The sequence below is a fragment of the Patiria miniata genome, unplaced genomic scaffold (genome assembly GCF_015706575.1).
Source record: "Patiria miniata isolate m_02_andy unplaced genomic scaffold, ASM1570657v1 HiC_scaffold_20, whole genome shotgun sequence".
NCBI classification, from domain to species: domain Eukaryota; kingdom Metazoa; phylum Echinodermata; class Asteroidea; order Valvatida; family Asterinidae; genus Patiria; species Patiria miniata.
The window spans coordinates 6,507,402-6,529,792 of NW_024037059.1; the positions used below are offsets into that span (position 1 = coordinate 6,507,402).

General features: G+C 43.2%; 1 protein-coding gene and 1 long non-coding RNA gene across 2 annotated transcripts in view; both read right to left on the reverse strand.

Moving 5' to 3' along the window:
- LOC119728451 overlaps positions 1–889 on the reverse strand; it is a 32,724-nt gene extending 31,835 nt beyond the window's left edge. Inside the window, exon 1 of the long non-coding RNA XR_005271058.1 lies at positions 809–889. This is a non-coding gene — a long non-coding RNA (uncharacterized LOC119728451). The remainder of the gene's footprint in view (positions 1–808) is intronic.
- A 497-nt stretch (positions 890–1,386) lies between these two features.
- The window catches only part of LOC119727282 (sushi, von Willebrand factor type A, EGF and pentraxin domain-containing protein 1-like), a 46,759-nt gene continuing 25,754 nt past the window's right edge, over positions 1,387–22,391 (reverse strand). The window contains exons 26-49 of the mRNA XM_038199136.1: positions 22,256–22,341; positions 21,303–21,459; positions 20,413–20,607; positions 19,594–20,313; positions 18,905–19,072; positions 17,875–18,036; positions 17,407–17,568; positions 16,786–16,995; positions 15,794–16,486; positions 14,902–15,132; positions 13,566–14,434; positions 13,080–13,227; positions 12,844–12,964; positions 12,206–12,339; positions 11,396–11,627; positions 10,892–11,079; positions 9,957–10,154; positions 9,435–9,674; positions 8,753–8,923; positions 7,952–8,155; positions 6,734–6,918; positions 6,234–6,372; positions 5,074–5,277; positions 1,387–3,200 (exon numbers count right to left, since the gene is read on the reverse strand). Coding sequence (XP_038055064.1) covers positions 3,031–3,200; positions 5,074–5,277; positions 6,234–6,372; positions 6,734–6,918; positions 7,952–8,155; positions 8,753–8,923; positions 9,435–9,674; positions 9,957–10,154; positions 10,892–11,079; positions 11,396–11,627; positions 12,206–12,339; positions 12,844–12,964; positions 13,080–13,227; positions 13,566–14,434; positions 14,902–15,132; positions 15,794–16,486; positions 16,786–16,995; positions 17,407–17,568; positions 17,875–18,036; positions 18,905–19,072; positions 19,594–20,313; positions 20,413–20,607; positions 21,303–21,459; positions 22,256–22,341 — 5,987 coding nt within the window. The 3' untranslated portion in view covers positions 1,387–3,030. The remainder of the gene's footprint in view (positions 3,201–5,073; positions 5,278–6,233; positions 6,373–6,733; positions 6,919–7,951; positions 8,156–8,752; positions 8,924–9,434; positions 9,675–9,956; positions 10,155–10,891; positions 11,080–11,395; positions 11,628–12,205; positions 12,340–12,843; positions 12,965–13,079; positions 13,228–13,565; positions 14,435–14,901; positions 15,133–15,793; positions 16,487–16,785; positions 16,996–17,406; positions 17,569–17,874; positions 18,037–18,904; positions 19,073–19,593; positions 20,314–20,412; positions 20,608–21,302; positions 21,460–22,255; positions 22,342–22,391) is intronic.

Sequence of the window (22,391 nt, forward strand, 5' to 3'; positions counted from 1 at the left end):
TCACGGAGTCGCAGAGACTCGCGCCGATAGAGGGCGCAATTCTCGGCGGAATTTTTTTGAGAACGAAGCATCCATATCCATTTTAAATGGGCGGGCCAATTAGGAAGGGAGGAGGGCGACGGGGCACTGTCTGGAGCGGCGGAGGCGCGGAGTCTTGGAGTCGCAGAATCGCTTTAAATGGGCGGGCCAATTAGGAAGGGAGGAGGGCGACGGGGCACTGTCTGGAGCGGCGGAGGCGCGGAGTCTTGGAGTCGCAGAGACACGCACCGATAGAGGGCGCAATTCTCTGCGTGACGCGGGGCACTATACACACTGGTGGCGGAGGCGCGGAGTCACGGAGTCGGAGAGACACGCACCGATAGAGGGCGCAATTCTCTGCGGCTCCACGACTCCACGATCGATTTTCGGAGGTAGGTCGACTCGGTTCCACGCCTCCACGCAGCCGTACGGAGGCGCGGATGTAGAGTAAAGTGGCCCTGCATTCTATAGTTGTACCAAGCCGAAATTAATTTTCAGTGTTTTCATAACCAAGTAAATGTGCTTCAAAATCAAGAGTAAGGTCCCCCTCCGGTTTTCCTCCCTCCACGCCCCCTCCCAAATGTAAATTCGCCACACGTTTTCCGACATTTCCGAGTATCTTCGCCACGTACTTTTATAACACTCACTAGTTCCCTTAAATGCAGGACTTATCGGCCGGCATTTCACCTCAAATTGTCCCCAAGGCTTCTCTGTTCATCAAGGGACCATGTGACACAAGAAAATTGGCTAAACCTTGGCAAAAACCTCATTTCAAAAACGATAAACTCACCTCTCACTTGTCGAAAAATCCGCACGTGCAAGGTAGCCATGTTTGATGTGGGCGAATTCTCCGTTTTTCAATGAGCCAATCGCAGGGCGCCGTCATATGCAGACATGCATTATTCATAAGTCGGGAGCCCGGTGTCCTGTGATTGGTTATATTGGTATAGTATATCCGAGGGTATTAAATTTTATTTTCGCACTAAATAAAATCTGTAATGTAAATAAGCTGTCCTTTTTTGTGATGAGGATAAAAAGAAAAGGTTCACAATATCATACGATTGCTGAGCACTCAAGATCCGCTGTTTGGCTGGTTATTTGAAATTTGGGTGTCTGGCTATCTGCCCTGAGAAGTTTTTGACAAGTTTGGGGGGGGGGGGGGGGGGGAGTGGGGAGAAGCACTAATATTAACAAGAAATGGAATTTTAAATCACAACCACAACCAAGGAAAATACCATCTCCCGACCCAACCCCTCCCCCCCCCCCAACCTCCTCACAAAAGTGTGTCCCGCCCATTGAGTCACTAATGTAAGTTTTCTTTGTCATCGCAAATAATCCATGTAATAAGGAACTCACACAGACAATTAATAACATGCACAGTACGTTTTAATAGACAAAGCATTTGCAAATAAGGCTAATTAACTAGCAGCACGATTCCATTTACTTCAAAACCAAAGCATGCATGTGGATACATAAACGTATACAATTATAAATGTCTGAGTATGTACATAATTTGCATCAATTAAACATGCATAATTATTATCACTTGAACTGATCGACTTACTGTATCAACGATTCACATTGAACTAGGAATAAGTCCATTTAGTACCTTTCAGGTTTCTTTCTAATACTTGAACAAAAGGCCCACTGGGTCATTGGCTATTATTGAAAAACTATCTGACCAAGGCTCTTACTTTGAGAAAAATTTGATTAAAAAAGAAACAACATTTTCATCTGCCATGCCACCAGTACAACACATTACAATCTCATAGCCCACACGTAAGCAAATTCAAGAATGTTAATTTAATGCATATAATAATCCATGTTTAAAGTGGCACTCTGTGCCCTGGAAATATACTAAGCACATAACATGCATGCTAAGCAATGATAGGTTACCAGCCAATCCTTCACACGATGTACACTGCTACTGACTGGTTCTCAGCTAAATTTCATTTAGCACATACATTTTTTTTAACAATATATTTACTGTTTAATAGCAGCTCTACAAAACGGGCCCCTGACAATGTATTATTGGCGATATACTGCTGGTATCTAATCATATATTTTGATTGTTTGTTTTGATACAAAAACTGGAGCCAAAATGTCATATTCTACCACTTACACATTCATTTTCATGAAATTGTTCAAACTGATCAAAAAATGAAAAATGAAAATGACCGGCATAAACCATGGAGGCTAGTAAGAAAAGGGAAAGTTATGGGTTCTTTTAATGAAGGACCTTCACATCTTTGTTACAAAAAAAAATCAACATTACAACATTAAAAAATACCGAAGCTGAAAAAAAACTATGGAATGCCATTGAGGCTACAACAGCACTGTCCAATCCTCTCATTAAGAAATTATGTTTACTGAGTATTGAATATGGTTACTTAATATACTTCATACACATTCATGAGCAAGAGCCAAATTCTTACTGGTCCATCATCATGTTGACAACTGTTTGTCAACTCCAATACATCGGAAAGCTAATATCGACTATCCACCCTCAGACCATGTTAAATTCATAATAATTCTCCAAATTTTGCACATAAAATAACTCATGCATAAACTTAAAGCAGTAAAAATCAAATTTAATAAACATTACCATAATACTGCAAAAGCAGCAATTTAAGCAAAAACCTCTATTTGAAGAGAGTGAGTAAATGTGAGGTACCATGACAACAATTGAAAATGTAATATTTCATAACATTCAGCAAATAAGAAAGAAGTGACTAAAAACACAAATTGTCTGTAATCAAAGTGGGATGATTCGATGAAAAATGTGGCATAACCTGTTATCGTCAAAGGTTTCATCATTTCTTGCTCCAAGAAAAGTCATCAATTTAAGCAAATTCTGATTAAGCCATCTTATTTGATTTTTTTTTTTTTTTTTTTTACAAATGCTTAGAATGCGCGTTGCCTTAGGCTACAGTGAGCAAAAACTGTTTCTACTTAAGTAGTTTTAAAGACTAGTCTAGGGTTGAGTGGATTTTCAAAGTTCTCAAGTAGAGACTACAGGGTGATGACTTGGCAATCTCCTTCCTCAGTAGCGGAGGGGCCGGTGGTGGTGCGGCCACGTGGACAGGCATGGCAGAATGTACTGCCATCTAGTGACTGGTACATGCCACGTGGACACGGGTAGCAATCCTCCAGGTAGTTATACCAGCCTGACTCGCAGGGAACTGAAGAGAGAAGATGAGAAATAATAGCATCATTCTTGTGAGCATTTATAGAAGGGTTCTTGGTATGTTAGGCACAATAGCAGCTCTTACAAGGAAACATTTTTACAATCAACTAATAATCCTTTTCAGAGATTACAATTTTTCCTAGCAGATACTCTTGTAATTTTTTCAATAAGAGCAGGCTCTTATTACATTATTTGTAAATTATTGTAATGGGTTGGCACCTTCACTTCCTAGGAGAAAAAAAAATTGACAAAATATCGCTGGGGGCCCTTGCCCCCTACCTGGATAAACTGCTTGGAATGGCCAAAGAACAATCTTTTCATTAGTATATCACAGGATCAACACACAGAACAGGTAACAAGTCAAATGCGGATGACCAATAACAAAAGGATGACTTTGTTGTAATTCACTTGAAAAGCTTGTGAGCTGTCTTGGGCCTTGTGAATGACTTGTGATGGACTTGTGATGGACTTGTGATGGACTTGTGATGGACTTGTGATGGACTTGTGATGGACTTGTGATGGACTTGTGACGGACTTGTGATGGACTTGTGTTGGACTTGTGATAGACTTGTGATGGACTTGTGATGGACTTGTGATGGACTATAGTGATAGACTTGTGATGGACTTGTGATGGACATGTGATGGACTTGTGATGGACTTGCAATGGAGTTGTGATGGACTTGTGATAGACTTGTGATGGACTTGTGATGGACATGTGATTGACTTGTGATGGACTTGTGATGGACTTGTGATGGACTTGTGATGGACTTGTGACGGACTTGTGATGGACTTGTGTTGGACTTGTGATAGACTTGTGATGGACTTGTGATGGACTTGTGACGGACTTGTGATGGACTTGTGTTGGACTTGTGATAGACTTGTGATGGACTTGTGATGGACTTGTGATGGACTATAGTGATAGACTTGTGATGGACTTGTGATGGACATGTGATGGACTTGTGATGGACTTGCAATGGAGTTGTGATGGACTTGTGATAGACTTGTGATGGACTTGTGATGGACTTGTGATGGACTTGTGCTTGAATAGTGATAGACTTGTGATGGACTTGTGATGGACATGTGATTGACTTGTGATGGACTTGTGATGGACTTGTGCTTGAATAGTGATAGACTTGTGATGGACTTGTGATGGACATGTGATTGACTTGTGATGGACTTGTGATGGACTTGTGATGGACTTGTGATGGACTTGTGACGGACTTGTGATGGACTTGTGTTGGACTTGTGATAGACTTGTGATGGACTTGTGATGGACTTGTGACGGACTTGTGATGGACTTGTGTTGGACTTGTGATAGACTTGTGATGGACTTGTGATGGACTTGTGATGGACTTGTGATGGACTATAGTGATAGACTTGTGATGGACTTGTGATGGACGTGATGGACTTGTGATGGACTTGCAATGGAGTTGTGATGGACTTGTGATAGACTTGTGATGGACTTGTGATGGACTTATGATGGACTTGTGATGGACTTGTGCTTGAATAGTGATAGACTTGTGATGGACTTGTGATGGACATGTGATTGACTTGTGATGGACTTGTGATGGACTTGTGATGGACTTGTGATGGACTTGTGACGGACTTGTGATGGACTTGTGTTGGACTTGTGATAGACTTGTGATGGACTTGTGACGGACTTGTGATATACTTATGATGGACTTGTGATGGACATGTGATTGATTTGTGATGGACTTGTGATGGTTTATGTGATGGACTAGGTTTATGATTCAGTTGTACTGCAGAAGACCGGAGCTCTAACTCTCATAAGGAGTGGAAAATGTAGACATAAAATACCACCAAGGCTACAAAACTAGACAGAGAAACAAGAATGCCACGCCACTTACCGCATCGTACGTCCTCTGCCTCCATGCGCACCGTACCAGGGGGACAGACAGGCATGCCGTAGCTCTTGGTCTTCTTCGAGTTGACGTCGTAAACCCGGCTGTCTATGTTGATGGCAAACTGGCCCGTTCTAGACTGATTGATCAGGTGACCGGCAGAGTTACGTAGCATAAAGGTTGCCTCAATGGTACTGTTTTGGTTGAACACTGGGATGGGTTGTAGGGAGAAAAAGAGTACAGCGAGTTAAGTCATGACAAGATGAGTATTTTGTAAGTTATTTGGCCCTCCATCCATTTATTTTTGATACTCGCACAGGAAATTTGGGGGTACGCCTTCTGAAAGGCGTTACAACAAGACAGCTAAAATCCATTAGGCTGAACTACAACATTTTGTGTTTATGATAACACCCTTAAAACTATCCAGGTAGGTAGGTAGGAAAATATTTTGTGTAACGTTATTGGTGTTTGTCGGCGAGTCTTTTTTTTGTTTATAGTATGGTACTTTTAACAGTATTTTGTTTAACCTCTTGAACTGTTTTATTCATTAAAGCACACACAAAGACCTTGCACGGGGAAGACATTTTTATGTTCAAAATAAACTTATTTTAAATTGTTGGCCAAATATGGCAATAAAAAGGTTGAGGTCAGAAATTTTGCCTAAAAAATCCAGGTAAGTCGAGTTACCGTTAACAAACTCTGGGGGGGGGGCCTTAGAGCCAGTCAAATCTTATGGATTATTCTTAAAAGCCTTCTTTTCTCATCACAACATGAATTTTGAAGATAGAGGCACACTTATCAACACATACATTAGCAGGTCGCAGAACATGCAACAAAAAAATACGGAATGCAATACGTGAAATGTACATGTCTTTGCACAGTAAGCAATTTTCTTCACGACCATGGGAGCTCCAAAGCGTGGGCCCCGGTGCATCACACGCTAGTTCACAAGCGAATTGCAACGAGAATGCAAAACTAATTGTTGTGTGAATGCTCCCAAAACCTGCAAACAAACTACGTCTCCCTTTTTAACCGTTGCATGGAGTAAATACCGCATCTGTGCTACCGTTAAGATTCATTCAGTGAAACCAGATCACTTTTTTTTAAATAGCCATATTTTCATTGTGATGTACCAATGGCATCACCATCATTTAATTATCACTCACCTTGTTCATTGGTCATGTTCTGTTGGTCAGGGATGTCCAGATCACGCTCCAGCCTAATGGCAAAGTTGACCGCTGTGACTGACCGACGCCGGCGTCTGCGCGCATCTGCCCCGGGCATCTGTGGACTGCACCCAATGACCTGAGGACAACGGGTCAAAAGTATGTGTTTTTTTTCATTAGAACAATGTAAGAGGTCAAGGTAAAATTCCCTTTTGAACAAATGTCGTCATTTGGGGGGGGGGCTGATGTCTCATAAGTATGAAACTTTTGTATAGGTAGAAATTATAGCTACACTATAAAGTGAAAAAAATGTTAAAGGTGTGAATCGAAAACAAACGTGAAAAATCCCTGTGTAATTGAGAACAGGAGCCAAGGATGTCCTCGATTAGCAAACGTGTACAAAACCAATGAGAGCCAGTCCAAGTATGAACAAAAGATCGATGATGCATCTAGCTCATCAGACATGTAGTCCCTTACTGAATTGAAAAAGTTCCATTTACCTGGGCCTGTTTGACAGCGCATGACTTCTTCTGCACACAACTGACCATCTGCAAGTTGGAGGTGAGAGCATCGTTCACTTTCTGATGGACCAAGTTGTCGCTTGTGACGTTGACCCCATCACAGGTCAGGTCATCGGAGTATGCCATTTGCATCTCCATGGCAACCTTACTTGGCGGCTTGTACTCTACAATAGACAGTGAGTGTGTGGTAAGAACTACGGCAATGCATGCTGTGTGGGTTTTATCAAGACAGCAGCAGCTAAACTAATTTGTCCCAAAGAAAGTGTCTGTCTAAATATATTTGTTTAAATAACAACAAAACCACAAAGTAAATTTTAAAAATGTTTAATTGTACAGATATTCCTAATCCTTGGCCATAACCCCATAAGTTTCATTTCATTTTCCTCATACCTCACTGCACAATGGTCAATTGATCACAACATTTTTGGACACTGTGACCAATTTTGCTTGCCTTAGTCAATGTCGGTGCTGTGTTATGTAAGTAGTAAAGTAAAGTAAAGTCTGTCCCGAGCCAATGTGGCTCATCAGGCCGGTGTTTATCTCCGGTTTCCTTGGCATGAAACGACTGAGAATATTTCTACTCCCCCTGAATGGGATGCCAGTCCATCGCAGGTTACTCCCCAGCTAATGCCGGTACCCATTTATACTCCTGGGTGGAGAGGGGCAAGTGGGGGTGAAGTGGCTTGCCCAAGGACACAATATATGGCCAGCGGCTGGATTCAAACCCCGGACCCTCTGATCATGAGTCACGAATCCTAACCACTAGGCCACACACTCCCCCGCTGTGTTATGTTAGCTGTGCAAAATCCTTCATGTTGTTAAAAAGGGCTGATGTGGTTGGGGATTGGAATCATTTGCCCTTCAGCATTAAATTGAGGTCTTGCCATCATGACTGATAGCCAGGCAAATGATTCCAATCCCAACTGCAGCCCTTTTTTCATAACATAAAGGATTTTAAACAGCTTACTAAATTTGAGGTTGTGACGCTCGTAGTTCTGAAGGTGTCATAGATTTTCACCTTTTCAGCTGTGTCTACTTTGCCGTAGAAATGCCCTCAATCATCCAGGGTTATCTATGCTAGGATCAGCTTGTTTCTCAAAACTGGTTTGCTGTAAAGTCCTTGTAATGACAGTCACATTCCAGTTTCAGTGATCTACTGTGATAATAACACTGAGCGAATGATGATAGCTTACGCACTTGTACACGTGGGAAGAGCCAATCCTGGGTTGTCCTCAGTCTCATGTGACCACTTGTAGTCGGTCGAGGGACCACATTGGTAGGAGGGTAGAATGGCCCGACTGAATGCATAGCCTTGCCAGCAGGAGATGGTGCAATTCTGCTCCTCACCAGCAACTTGGCAGTTCAGGTTTCCTCTGAAGGGGCGGGTCACAGACCTGCAGCCTACAGGACCATGGTAGGTGGTGAAAGAATAGAGAGAAGTGCTGTGGCTGAGTGGTTTGCACATCCCCACTAATAGGTCTTGTTCAAATGACGTCAGTTTCTACAGACCACCCACGTGCATCAGCATTTTGAGTATCAACTTGCATAACGCGCATCGGCTGCGTCGTATTTCGAACATATTTCGAGCAACAAGCCCGCGTGCTTGGAACATTTTCAACACTGAGCAATGCGTGCTTGATTGCGTAAAATACGCAGTTGCAGTTCTCCTACAGAGGTGGCCGTCATTGAGTGAGCCCTATGTGCAGGAGGTCGTGGGTTCGAGTCCCACCCATGCACTTTTGTGATTTTTATCTTGTGGGCTCTCAGACAAGACTAACTATATGGTGCTTATAATTTCCATCAAGGGCAAAACTATATTGAAAACTTCCATCTCCCGATGCCAAAAAAACATATCTGTCGAACAGGATTTATGAAGTAGGGCAAAGCAGGCTCAAAAAATGTGTTTAATTTACTAGGACAAGATCATGTCTTGCCAGGACTGAATGAAGACACCTACATGGAGACCACCTCCATAGGATGGATAAATACTGTACTTACATGGGCAAGGTGCCGTATTGCACTGTTTGGTCTCAGTGATTGGACCTGCACAGGTGCTGCCACCGTAGGCTGGGCGTGGGTTGGTGCAGGAACGACGATGGGACTGAGTGCCACCTTCACAGGACTGGCTACACTCCTCCCATTCACTCCACTCACTCCAGCCTCCATCAACTGCCAATGGAAAAATATATACAGTTTAATGATTGGACCTACACAGGCGCTGCCACCGTAGGCTGGGCGTGGGTTGGTGCAGGAACGGTGACGGGACTGAGTGCCACCTTCACAGGGCCGGCTACACTCCTCCCATTCACTCCACTCACTCCAGCCTCCATCAACTGCCAATGGAAAAATATATACAGTTTAATGATTGGACCTACATAGGTGCTGCCACCGTAGGCTGGGCGTGGGTTGGTGCAGGAACGGTGATGGGACTGAGTGCCACCTTCACAGGACTGGCTACACTCCTCCCATTCACTCTACTCACTCCAGCCTCCATCATCTTCTAATGCAAAAAATGTTTAAGTTTTATTATTTCAGTTCATTTGGTCTGATTGGGTGCATTGCACAAGCAAATTGAAGCAAATTCCGTTGACGTTTCAATTAGTTGCTGAACCTCAACTGAACTGACAAATATTTCCTAACCTTGCTGAACTGAACCCGACTTTCAGCATTTAGTACAAACCTTTTTCCAGCTCGCACACTTGTCCTGTAAATCCATGCGGGCACTCGCAGCTGAAACTGCCTACTCCATCCACACAGGTTCCCCCGTTGTCACAAGGGCTTGGGCCCGTTCCACAATCGTCAATGTTTGTCTGGCAGCGTTGGCCAGTGAAGCCCGGTGGGCATCGGCAGATATAACGATGGACATCGTCAATGCAGGTACTGCCTGCTGCACAGGGGTTGGAGGCACACTCGTCTACCACTGCAGGAAAAACAAGGAGAAAGTTCAGGTTGAAAGCAGTCTGAATAAAGGCTGGCTACAACTCTGGCAAAGTTAGCAGTGTATGTTTCTTAACGTCAAATTTGCTTTGCATTCATATGTGAAGTATGAACTGGCATTTAGTCTTCATGTCTTCTGATTGATCAATGTTAACAAGCTTTAAACCCACTGCATGACAATCTATCAACCAAATGGAATAGTTCAACATTCATTGAAAACAAAACACAGCTCCTAAACTGAGCTCAGGGCAGATGAAGCTCTTACTGTCGCACAGTGATGGCGTCTGAATTTGAATTTCGCCCAGGAAGCCCCAGTTGATGAAGTAAGCAGCGGGGATGAGGTTGCCAGGGACAACATAGCCACAAGTCTGAGCATGTTTCAGAATGACTGGCGGTATCAGTGCTGTATCCCACATGTTGACGTTACTCAGGGAACCGGTGAAACTTTCCTGCTGAGTGCCGTCTGTCGATGAATAAAATTACACAAATTGATGTTTCACGGTTCTGCTATAGACCAACCTGGGCATGCTATAGAGTACTGAAGTGAATACATCACGCGCACAATTATGTGTGTAAAAGACATTAGGGCGTGGTTCAGCCCGTGAACCAACACGTGCGCGTACTCCATTCGTTTGCACTTCACTTGCTGGTTCTAAATGACGTCACACTTTGGTACTCTATCTCTCCTATCACGGAGCTTCCCTTCAATCTGGCGGAATCTTTGTACTAGCTGTTGCTCAGATAATCTGTTCAGGGCAGTTGCTTTGTACAATAGCTTGCACAATGGTGACGGTTGTTTCTTGGCATATCAACTTTCAATGACTCCTTAAAGAACAAATATTCTGTGACCCTTTTTTATGACTTTCCGTGAAAGCTTTAAATTTCCCATATTTTTTTCAGAATTTTCTCCTGACTTGTGGGAAGCCAGCATGCTGACGTTTAAAGTCAGCGGATTGCTGGTTAAACACCTACATTATTCCTTCTGAACTCCGAAACAAACAATTATTCTTGAAATTCTGCCAAAACCAGTAAGGACTGCAAATCCATGCCACATTGTACATGTTTCTGCCAGTAAAATGGCACTAGTAAAACGGCAATCATCATCATCATCACCATCAATCATCTTCATCATCATCATCAACATCATCATCATTCCGCTGCTTTGTACGTGACCAACAATGAGAGTAAATGGCACCTCACCACTACGTAGCTCTCCCAGCGTAAGTTCCCCTCCACTGTTGATACTGGTATCGGATCTCATCCCAGAGTGTATCAGCACCAGATACCCGTCTCGATACATCTTGAGGATGCCTCCATGCTCATCCCAAGTGATTGCCAGATGATGCCAACGATTGTCATCAAACGAGGTGTGGGAGGAAAACTCATACCTAGGCCACAGGGACAAAACACAAGGCATTAAGATACCTACTTATGATGCATTTTTGCACATTTGTGAGGCGTTCTGGTAAAATGAGACAGAACTGGGCAGAGGTCGAAATGAGGGTATTGGGAAAGAGAATAAAGTTCTCCTGACAATACTGTTTGTTGCACTTCAATCGGATATTCCGTTGACAAGCTATGGTTGTACACACTAAAACTAAAACTGTAACTTCCTTCCACATCTTCTACCAAGGGACCCCACCTGGAAATAAGTTGGAAGACTTTCGTGGACTAAATAATCATCAATAGATAAAAACAGCTTACCCTTGAATGTAGACATCTAACGACCCAGGGTTACTCAGGGCAATCTGTGCATTCTGCAGTGTCTGTCCAGTGCTCTGGGTTGTATAGGTCAGTATATCCCCATCAGATGTGCCGGATCGAATCCACATCATGATGGTGAACGCTCTGAGTGGTTTAGTAATGGCTCGATGTATAGTGATGTACTGACTGTGATGACCGCCTCGGAGACTGACATCAAAATCAGACGACTCATCTGTGAACAGAGATGTGTTCATGGACCCAGTCATGTCCGTGATAACAAGACTAGGCAAAGTTATAGGTTAACTGGTCTTAGAACGCACACAATTTTAGTCATTTGACGGAGAATGACTGCTCACTGGAAGTATTGTCATCAGGCATGCAACTGGGAATTTAGACCAAAAAACGAGGAAATTCAAAAACACAGTAGAGGAGCGCTAGTCCCATTGAACAATGCCACAGTTGTATCCTGCTGCAGTTGGTGACTACAGACTCTGAGGCAGTTTGGCCTGGAGATATTTGACCTGATGGATCTTGCTACACTGGGCAGGCATGTCATTTTGACAAATGTTGCGTTTTCTGCGTTTAGCAGGATTTCTAGCCAAAAATGCCTAGCGGGTTAGGGTACAAGTCTTCAAAAGATTTCCAACTTAAAACTGTTTGGAACCCGGAGATTCAACCCTCATTTTGTAGGAGCAGACCATACTAATGGTCAATTATTATCCCAACTATCCAAAGTACTTAACAGGGCGTGTTTTTAAGCCAAAACTTTCTTCAAACTCTGAAATCAACAAATCAAATAAGCCAACTTACGCTGGCTGCAGTATTCGCCCTGAAATCCTGGTCTGCATTTGCAGTCGTATTGGTTGATGCCATTAATGCACTCAGCTCCATTCTGACAGCGATTACCAATGCATTCATCAATATCCTGATCACATTCAGTGCCGCTGCAAGAACACAACAAGAACACAAATCATGCACATTTGAGCTTTGAACCCATTAGCAGCGATGCTACATTGTATTACATTGTACTTATTTACTGAAAATTCCACAAAACCCATTGAGTACGCAAGTGATTTTGGGTGGTACAGGGAGTATAGTAATAGAAATAGTACAGTAACAGGCTGGGTGGTCTGGGGCAGTACAAGGACAAAGAGAACAAATCTCACCGTAAAGTTATGTGGAAAAAAATTAACATAAGCCAAAAACTTGTGGCAAAAATGCCTTAAACAAAAAGACATATAATTATTTAAAAAAGGTATCCGCAGCGGAATATTTTATTTAGACTAAAAAAAGTATGCAAACAAAAATCAGAAATCAGAAAAAAAGGCACATTATTGGTGTGGAAAAATGAGAAGATTTCAAATAGATTTGAATATCCATGTGGAAGCAATATGTTGGACTGGTTAGCAGGAATTATAAATTATCGTGTACTAATGTTTGACACTAACCTATAGCCTGGTGGACAGTCACAGGAGTAGGAGTTGAACCCATTGATGCATGTACCATCATGCAGGCAAGGGTTGGGTGTGCAGTTATCAATGGCTACCTCACATCGCATCCCTGTGAAACCTGCGGAAATGGATTCAAACTGACAGTCACAACCCTACAATAGAGTGCATGATGCTCAACCATTGATTGTTGACATGTAGGCTAATGCATTTTGCACATTTACAGATGGGTTTACCTGCTTGGCATATGCAGTGGCTTGTGCTGTCTACACTCGGCAGACAGACTGCGTTGTTCAGACACGGCTCAGCTGAGCAGATGTCTAAAACTGTCTGACAAAACTGTCCTGTGTAGCCTGGAGTACAGCGACAGGAATAACGGTTGGCCTGCATACAAACATCGATGGATAACATGTCAGTGCTGTGAAATATTTTACTGCTGAAGTTGAAACCAAAGCTCTTTTATGAGGTGAAACGAACACAAAGGCATTTGTGGTGTTTGAAATTTTGAAGGCAAGGAATAAAATCTGAGGCTCGGGTGGGACTTTTGAGAGAGGTTTTGAGAATTAATGGTGCAATACAATACATTGTCAGCAGTAATGGCACTGATTTGAATTTTGCATCTGAATTGTGGGGAAGTGTAGCAGCCAGATACAACATAGGAGTGTCAATTGAGCTCAGTGAGTAATGCAAGTTGGAATGATTAAACCGGATGAAACTCTCACCTGATCAATACAGCTTGCTCCATTCAGACACTGATGGTTGGCGCAGTCATCAATATTAGTCTGGCACTCTGCTCCTTCAAACCCAGCCTGACACTGACACACAAACCCAGTAGTAGTTGGGGTACAAGACCCACCGTGCTTGCAAGGATTTGGCTGGCAGTTACCCAAGTCAATTTGGCACAGTGTACCTTTCTTTCCCTTCTTGCAATCGCAGGTGAACATGTTGATTCCATCGATGCAGGTTGCTTGGTTGTGACAAGGATTACTCAGACATTCATTGATGTTGGTCTCACAGTTCTGACCCGTGAAGCCTGGTAAGCATTGACAGGTGTAGGACTGTAGGCCGTCGATGCAATGACCAGAGTTCAGGCATGGGGTATTGGCGCAATCGTCTTCATTAATCTCACACTGCTCACCGATCCATCCATCTACGCAATCACAGATGTAACCATTGACCAGATCCCAGCATGCACCACCGTTGGCGCATGGATGAGACTGGCATTCGTTGATCTCTTTGTTACACCTACGGCCATTGAAACCGATGTTACACACACATTTGAATGAGTTGATGCCATCCACACATCGACCGTTGCCACAAGCTCCGGCCACGCAATCATCCTTGTTGTTTTCACAGTCAATTCCATTGAAACCATCGGTACAGTCACACCGGTACCCACTGATCTGATCGACGCATGCCCCTCCATTATGGCAGGGATTGGATGCGCATTCATCGATATCGATCTCGCACAGAGTACCAGTGAAACCTTCCAAGCAAAGACAGGTGAACGACTGGATACCATCTACGCATGGAGCTTCGTTGGCACATGGAGAATTGGCACAGTCATTGATGTTAATCTCACAATGCTCTCCTGCGGGCAGAAAATTGTGAAACCAGCGACAAGGAGTGCCAAGATTATTCAAGTTGAACACATCATCAAATGGAAGGACAGTAAACATCACTTTCAGTTTAAGCAAATACCATTTTAATACCCGTATCCTCTTTGAGTGATCCCCATTTGTCTATTGCCAGGTTTGCAGCATTGCTAAATGTTGCTAGCATTGTGACGTGAGCATAATCCCTGGTTACACGGAATATACAGGTTTATGGCTTCTGACTAGCACCCTTGAACAACGACATGGGCAAAATGGGGAACCGCCAACATAGGGTTGATAGCTCAGTCGGTAGAGCACCAGAACGGCAATCCAGTGGTAATAGGTTCAAAACTTGCTACAGTCAATTTCTGAAAGTGTTCACCTACTCTTTATGCGCAGATCAGCAGAATTTTATTTTATCAAAGTCAAGAACTGTTACAGGCTGTCTATCTCTGGTACTTACCCACAAATCCTGGCGGACATAGACAGAGTTGGTCCATAGAGGGCGATGCACATACCCCACCATTAAAGCAGGTCTCTCCGTCATGGCAGGCATCCACCTGGATCTCACAATCTCTGCCTGACAGACCGGCAGGGCAGGTGCAGTAATAATCCTCTCCTTCATCCTCACATGATGCGTTGTGTTGACAAGGGTTGGGGTTGCAGAGGTCTGGACGTCCCTCACAGAGCGGTCCTGAAAAACCCCACGGGGAGAGAATTTGTCAACATTGGATGGTAGTTGGCTCCAGGGAAACTGTTAAGGTACTTGGAATACTGGTTAGATACTTGGGACACTGGTTAGATACTTGGGACTTTTGTCACTGCGTTGCTAAATGGAACAGTTACTGCACCAGCAAGTCTACTGCCTTGAACTCAAAAGTCCATCACAAGTCCATCGCAAGTCCATTACAAGTCCATCACAAGTCCATCACAAGTCCATCACAAGTCCATCACAAGTCCATTACAAGTCCATCACAAGTCCATCACAAGTCCATCACAAGTCCATCACAAGTCAATCACAAGTCAATCACAAGTCAATCACAAGTCAATCACAAGTCATCCAGTCCAAAGTCAATTAGCAAGCTTTTCAACTCAATCTGTGCCTTGTTAGTTATGACTGGACTTGTGACTGTTTGTCTGATGTACCCAAGTACCTTGTCTACAAGTTGACCATTTTTGAAGCAGTTGATGTGCATTTGTGTAACGTTTGTCTCAAAGCTTACATTCACACAGTAAATTGTAACAACTACACTAGCAATCAGACTGAGGATCCATGAAATGGAATCGGAGTTCAAGACTCTATTTTAACTTTGTCAATCACAGACTATGTAATGAAAAGAAGAAATGATACTGACCTTCAAAGCCATCAGTACAGACACAGTCATATCTGTTGACACCATCGATGCAGGTACCACCGTTAGAGCATGGTCCACTAGCACACTCATTCACATTGATCTTACACTCCGGTCCGGTAAATCCTGGCAAGCATTCACACTTGTATCCAGTCTCCTCTGTCAATGTCTCAGTGCAGGTACCGTCATTTTCACATGGATGATAATCACATGGAGTCAAGACCAGTTCACAGTGGCTGCCACCATAGCCGTGGGGACATGCACACTGATATCGATCATCTAAATCTTGGCAGGTTGCACCGTTGCTGCAAGGGTTGTTGGCACACATGTCTATGTCAATCTCACAATGATTACCGGAGTAACCTGTGATGCACTGACAGTGATATCCGTTATCAGCATCCACACATGTACCATTACGCTGGCATGGGTTGGATTTACACTCATCTACATTAGTCTCACAGTTATCGCCTATGAAGCCGGCAACACACAGGCATAGATAGTCTCCATCTACATTAACACAAGATCCACCGTGTTGGCAGGGATGCATCAGACATTCATCAATGTCTTTCTCACACCTGACACCAGTGAAACCAACATCACATGCGCATGTGAATCCACTGGTCTGACTGCTACATGTACCGTCATTCTCACAAGGATCATTCATGCAGAAATCTATCAGGAGAGAGCAATCATCACCTGCAACAACAAAAAGAAAAAAGGACGAAAGTTTGTATTTAACATCATGGTGGAACCTCACAATGTAAGACGTGACCCGCCCCCCTTTTTTCCCCTAAGAACCGCCCCTCATCCCATTACCTTGATATCCAGCAGCACAGGTGCAGCTGAACCCATTGAGTTCATCCACACAAGTAGCTCCATTGAAGCAAGAATCTTGCTGGCAGTCAATCACATTAGTCTCACAGTGTGACAGAGTACAAACATAAGACGTGACCCGCCCCCTTTTTTCCCCTAAGAACCGCCCCTCATCCCATTACCTTGATATCCAGCAGCACAGGTGCAGCTGAACCCATTGAGTTCATCCACACAGGTAGCTCCATTGAAGCAAGAATCTTGCTGGCAGTCAATCACATCAGTCTCACAGTGTGAGCCGGTCAGACCCGCTGGGCATTCACAGCGGAAGGACTCCAGTTGCTCCACGCAGGTTCCACCGTTCGTACATGACGCAGCAGTGCAGAAAGTTTTTACTGAGGAGGCACAAGAAATGAAACGGATTCACAGTACAGTGCCAAATAGGTGACTTTTAAGTCAACTTCCTATGGGATCCGTGCACAAGTATCCACTCAACAGTAAGAAACGGAGAGTTGGGGGAGACCACTAGGAGGGACATTTGAACGCATTGCCGATGACGCCTGACGCTCACGCGGAAACACTATGGCTTTTTGTACATTCCGAATTAAAATTAGTCGCACGTACTTCGCAATATATGCATGCAAGCAGTACACGCACACCCTGTGTCCCAATCACTGGGCTCTCAAAAGTGGTAAAAAAGCGCCCTCTCTTGTTCACACATGGAGCCCATAGCTCAAGACAAGCGATTCCGATGCCGTCTTCATTTCTGTCTGGTCTAGTAGTCTCCAATAAGCATTTGCACTTACAGCTACACATGCTCAGATCTGTGGCTCCTTTGACCTGTGTTATATGCCTGGTGGGGCACGAGTGACATGAACTTTGACCTCGCTGGGGCTGGTAACTATGAAGCGGGCACAGGACACACGGCTGGATCCCAAAAGTGGAGAACGACCCGGCGGGACACATGTCTGTGAAAACAAATCATCAAGGGACATAATGTATTATTTCAGCAGAGGACAATCGTAAGTCATAATATCAAGGGTGTTAATCCTTAGGTATGCTGAATTTGTAATTCTTCATTTTCAATCACAGCAAGACATGTTTGATTTATTCATTGATGTCAAATACCAGATACTACTGTAACATAGACTCCTATTACACCTGAAAATCAATACTGTTCATCAAAATCACTTTCTTGTAAACTTCCAGGTTCCCCTTAGTACTCACATCTTATGATCCAATGAATGACTTTGCATTCATCATGCAACCCATACCTGCACAGTCCAGTAAGCTTGTGGATCCAATCCTGGCTGTAGACTGACCAACTGGACATTGCTGACAGGAGACTGATCCAGCCTCAGACTGGTAGGATCCTTTCTCACATTGGAAGCATGGCTCAAGTCTGGTCTTGGAATACTGACCGCTAGGACAGAAGCCTGAATCAGGTGGAAGAAAACGTCAGAAGTACAAAAATACAGAAGTAACCTTTGATGAAATTTTTGGTCTGGGTGGTGTTTATTTCAATGGTGTTATTAGATTTACAGACAGTTGCTGAGATTGCTTATTACAGTGCAAAATATGAGGGCAATATTCAACACTGCAAATTTGTATTACAAAACAAATGAAATTTTGCATTTGGTGATGTGATGTATTTTGTAAGCCCACTTTTACCCGCTCTGACATATTTCTATGGGAGAAAATATATTAAGAAAAAAAAGAAGAAATTTTAAACAAATTTAAAGGCCATTTTTGAGTGCTTTCACGGAGAGGCAACTTTACTTACAAAAAAACTCAAATCATCCCACGTCTTGCCCAAAATGTTTATTGATCAATTTCGTTGACCAACAAGAAGTTACAAAGTTAGCTATCACAATTTATATCTATATCAAACAAAGCTGCTTTGTGCTACAACAGACATCAAATCTGAATCCTCCACCAGAGAACACTTGGTGCCAAAACTCCGTCAAATTAAAAAAAAAAATATTGCAAATATTCGTACAAATGCAACAACATGGGTGAAACTTGAAATTCATTACTTGTGCAGATCAGTTCATGGCAAACCTTACTGAACACCGATCTACTAAGCCCTGCCCATTGACGTTTTGACCAATCGCAGCCGTGATTGTTCAAAAGTCTGACATGTGTGTGTATGTGCGCATGAGGCGTGCGGCTGCAACATGCAGTATGACATTGGAGAAGCACAGGTGTTGTCACTCACATGCGCAGTGGGTGGGGTTTAATGGGATCGGTTTATTAGAGAAGACTATAGCAGTGGCGACTCTTCACAGATGTTTTTGTACTCACGCAGGCAGTCAGTAAGATTGGTGGAGCCAGCTAGGATGGTGGAGGTTCCTGTGGGACACATCTTGCAGGTGTAATGTGGCTCCTCATCTTCATCTTGATACTGACCGATAGGACAATCCACACAGTCCAGGGTGGCATTGTCAAAGAATTCACCCACTGCACAACTCACTGCAAGGACAGAAATTAGGTGACGGAAAAAAATGAAGGTAATGGTTCCTTAAAAATGAAAAAATAAATAACCCACAGAATTAAAAAAAAAAGGTAATGGACACCATTTGCAAAAATTGTACCTTTGTACCAAGGAACAACAATACAATCAATCTAAAGTAGGTAGGAATTTCAGCTCCGTAGATAGAATGCTTTAGAGAGAACTGGACAACAATGGTTCTTCATTTTTTCTTGACGCAAAGCATAGACTGCCGTTCAAAGCTCAACGATCGCAACGGCATTGATGTTAATTCCTCATTTCTTGAAAAATGATAGCATTCCAGCTCAATGATTTCACAGGATGGATGATCCTACTATTTACGTGCAGTCAAGTGTCATTTCTGAATGTTTGAAAACAGTGTCCATATTCTTTAATGCCAACAGTTTTAAATGTTTCAGTTTCTCTTGCTTTTTGTGACAAATTTTGTTTTAGTTTAGATGGTAATAAAACGAAAGACATCTACTGAGATAGATTGACATACCACAGGTCATGCTAGGTGTAGGCAGGTACCCATGGGGACAGGCTGGACCAGGTTCAGTATAATCAAGCTGAGGTTGGGAACTAATCTCCATGCCAGGCACTGAAAGCCCCAAGTCACCACTGTCAGCCATGACTTGTACATTGTCCACTATGTCATACAGTGCGTCATAACCGATCCAACTCTCGTCTTCGAATTCGTAATCCGACATGGTTGGATCTTCAGGCAGTTGGTAATTCATGCCGAAGGATACCGTGAAGGTGTGCGACATTGTAGACCGTCGACTGCGTTTGAATGGAATTGGTTTGGGTTTTCGTCTCCGGTCAACCCAGCGATTCGATGGCAGCTTCCCTTTTGCGCGCATGTCGGCCAGCCACTTCTGGGCATGCTCAGTGAGCTCATCCCATCCGAGCTCTGGAGAGCTGGCGTTTAGCTGGTCGAACTCAAATCCAAAGTCCAGTGACGATTCGTGCCAGATGCCGATGTCCCGTCGATAGATCCTGCCTCTAGAGGGAGCACCTCTAGCGGGAGCGCAGGATACCTCTACGTTGCTCTCGTCACACTCGGCCACATTCTGGGTGCAAATTGCACCGAAACCACTCTCGCTGGATAGAATCGCGATAAACTGCTGTTTGATCTTAGCTTGTGCGTCAGGAGATGAGCAATCACCACTGAAGTAATGTAGATCAGTCAACACCTTCAACTGTCCGGGCCGTACCCTCCCTATAAAAGCAAAGAAAGCGTTCAATCAGTTTCACAATGATATACCACTCCCACCAGTTTCAATCGAACCATACTGGGACCCAAGTCTGAACAACTTACGAGCACAGTTGGGGAAAACCCCAGGAGGGGGAGACCACATCCCGTTCAGGCCGCAAGTCAGAAAGGTGCGCGAACCGTCACGAGGACCCACGTCGTAATTTGCGTTGCACAACATGGAGCAGAAGCGTCCGTAGGCCCAACTGTCGCACGCCTTGGCGCCGTTCCGTGGTGCGGGCAGATCCATGCACGCGTGGGCTGTGAAACATGCAACAAAAGATTGAAATAATGAGAATTGAAAAAATTTAATGAATGATTGTAATGAATTCAATCATTTACTTGGGAGGCAAGTAAATGAAGACAATGATTGAACTACATGAAAACAATGCTTGAACTAAATTAAACAAAAGCTGAAAGTGCACAAATTGTCGAGGAAGGTTCTCATGAGAGCAGTGTTAGAAATCTAGCAGTTTGGGAGATGACAGAAGAGCAACATGCTTCGCTGAAAATAATTTACAAGCAACAGTAACATGTAGCAATTCGTTTTTGTCTGTATCATGTTGCAAAAGGGGAAGACACTAAAATTGTGCACTTTTTTTGCAATACATTCATAAGTAAAGCAACCCAGAAACAGGACTCTCTCAGCTCTGTAATATTTCTGTATGAGCTCTTCAGCTACTCTCACATTGAACATTTATTTGAACATTTATTACATTCCTATTGGTCGAGAGCCTGTCACGTGGCCGGTCTTAAATGGATGATAAAGACATGGCTAGCTGGTCTTAAACACTTACCGAAAATTACCTGATAATTGCTGATAATTACCCTCGCCTCCGGCTCGGGTAATTATCAGCACCCAGACTCTAAGCGGTCTTAAACAGAGTGATTAACACCGACCGAGCACACATTTTCCCTTATTCAGAAGCCTGTGAAGCATACAACAAATCTCTCACGTGTGATGGTGACAGTGAATTGGCACATAGTGGTCTTGCCGTTGTCCAGATTAGTTGCGCTGCATTGGATGATGTGAGTGCCCCATTGCATGGACGAACCATTCTGCTGATTGCAACTAATGTCCATTGCATCGCCCGTCAGCTCACTAAACACCGGCTGCAAATATACCACATAAAAAACTTTACCCTTAAAATTCAATACCTTCTACCTTCAATATTTGATTAAATAAAGCTCATATTAAAGGCATATATGATAATAATTTGTATTTATCCCCCCAAAAACCTGGCCAATTATTGTCCAAAAGCTCGCTTGGATTAAAGACCCTACTGGTACTAAACACCCTGTGAAATTGTTCCGTCTGGCTTGCTGTCATTGACAAGAAATCTAGAAATGAAGGTGATTTCCAACGATCAGTCAATCGACTGATCTTTGGAGATAAAGAGTGCTACTGACGACATCTGGTTTCATGATCAAAAGGCTGTGCATTATTTTTCAAAAAGAGTAATATCCACTGAGCTGAAACTTCAAACAGGCTAGATTTTGAACATTCTTCTTTGGATTTTGAGTGGTGTTATTATTGGAAATGGAAAAAAAGCATAAAAAGCAAAAGATCATATATGCCGTGAAGAACAATTTAGCAGATATTGAGAGATACATGTACTATAATCTGCAGTGCATCAGTACACTTAAGGGAAAGCCTAAAAACCTAAAAGTTGTTTAGGAAAGAAGAATATGAGGAGCACGAAAAGTATAAAAATATCAGGAAGGCCTCAGAAACGAATACGACTTTTCTGGCATGCGACTGGGAAGTAACACAAAAAAGGGCAAATTCCAAGCTTTGCAAGACTTTATAGAGTGTTTCTCAATTATTAACGGCATAAGTGTGAAGTAAAAAACGAGGAAATCAGCTGATCCGAGGAAAAACTGCATGCCTTGCTGACATAGCTCTTACCTCTGGCCATGTGATCAGGGTCTTAACTTGATCAGTTGTTAGATCCTGGTCCTCTGGACAAGACTGAAGGACAGGAGACAGGTTATCTGTTGAAAATGGAAAGAAGAAAAAAAATATTTGAAATCTGCTTTTATTG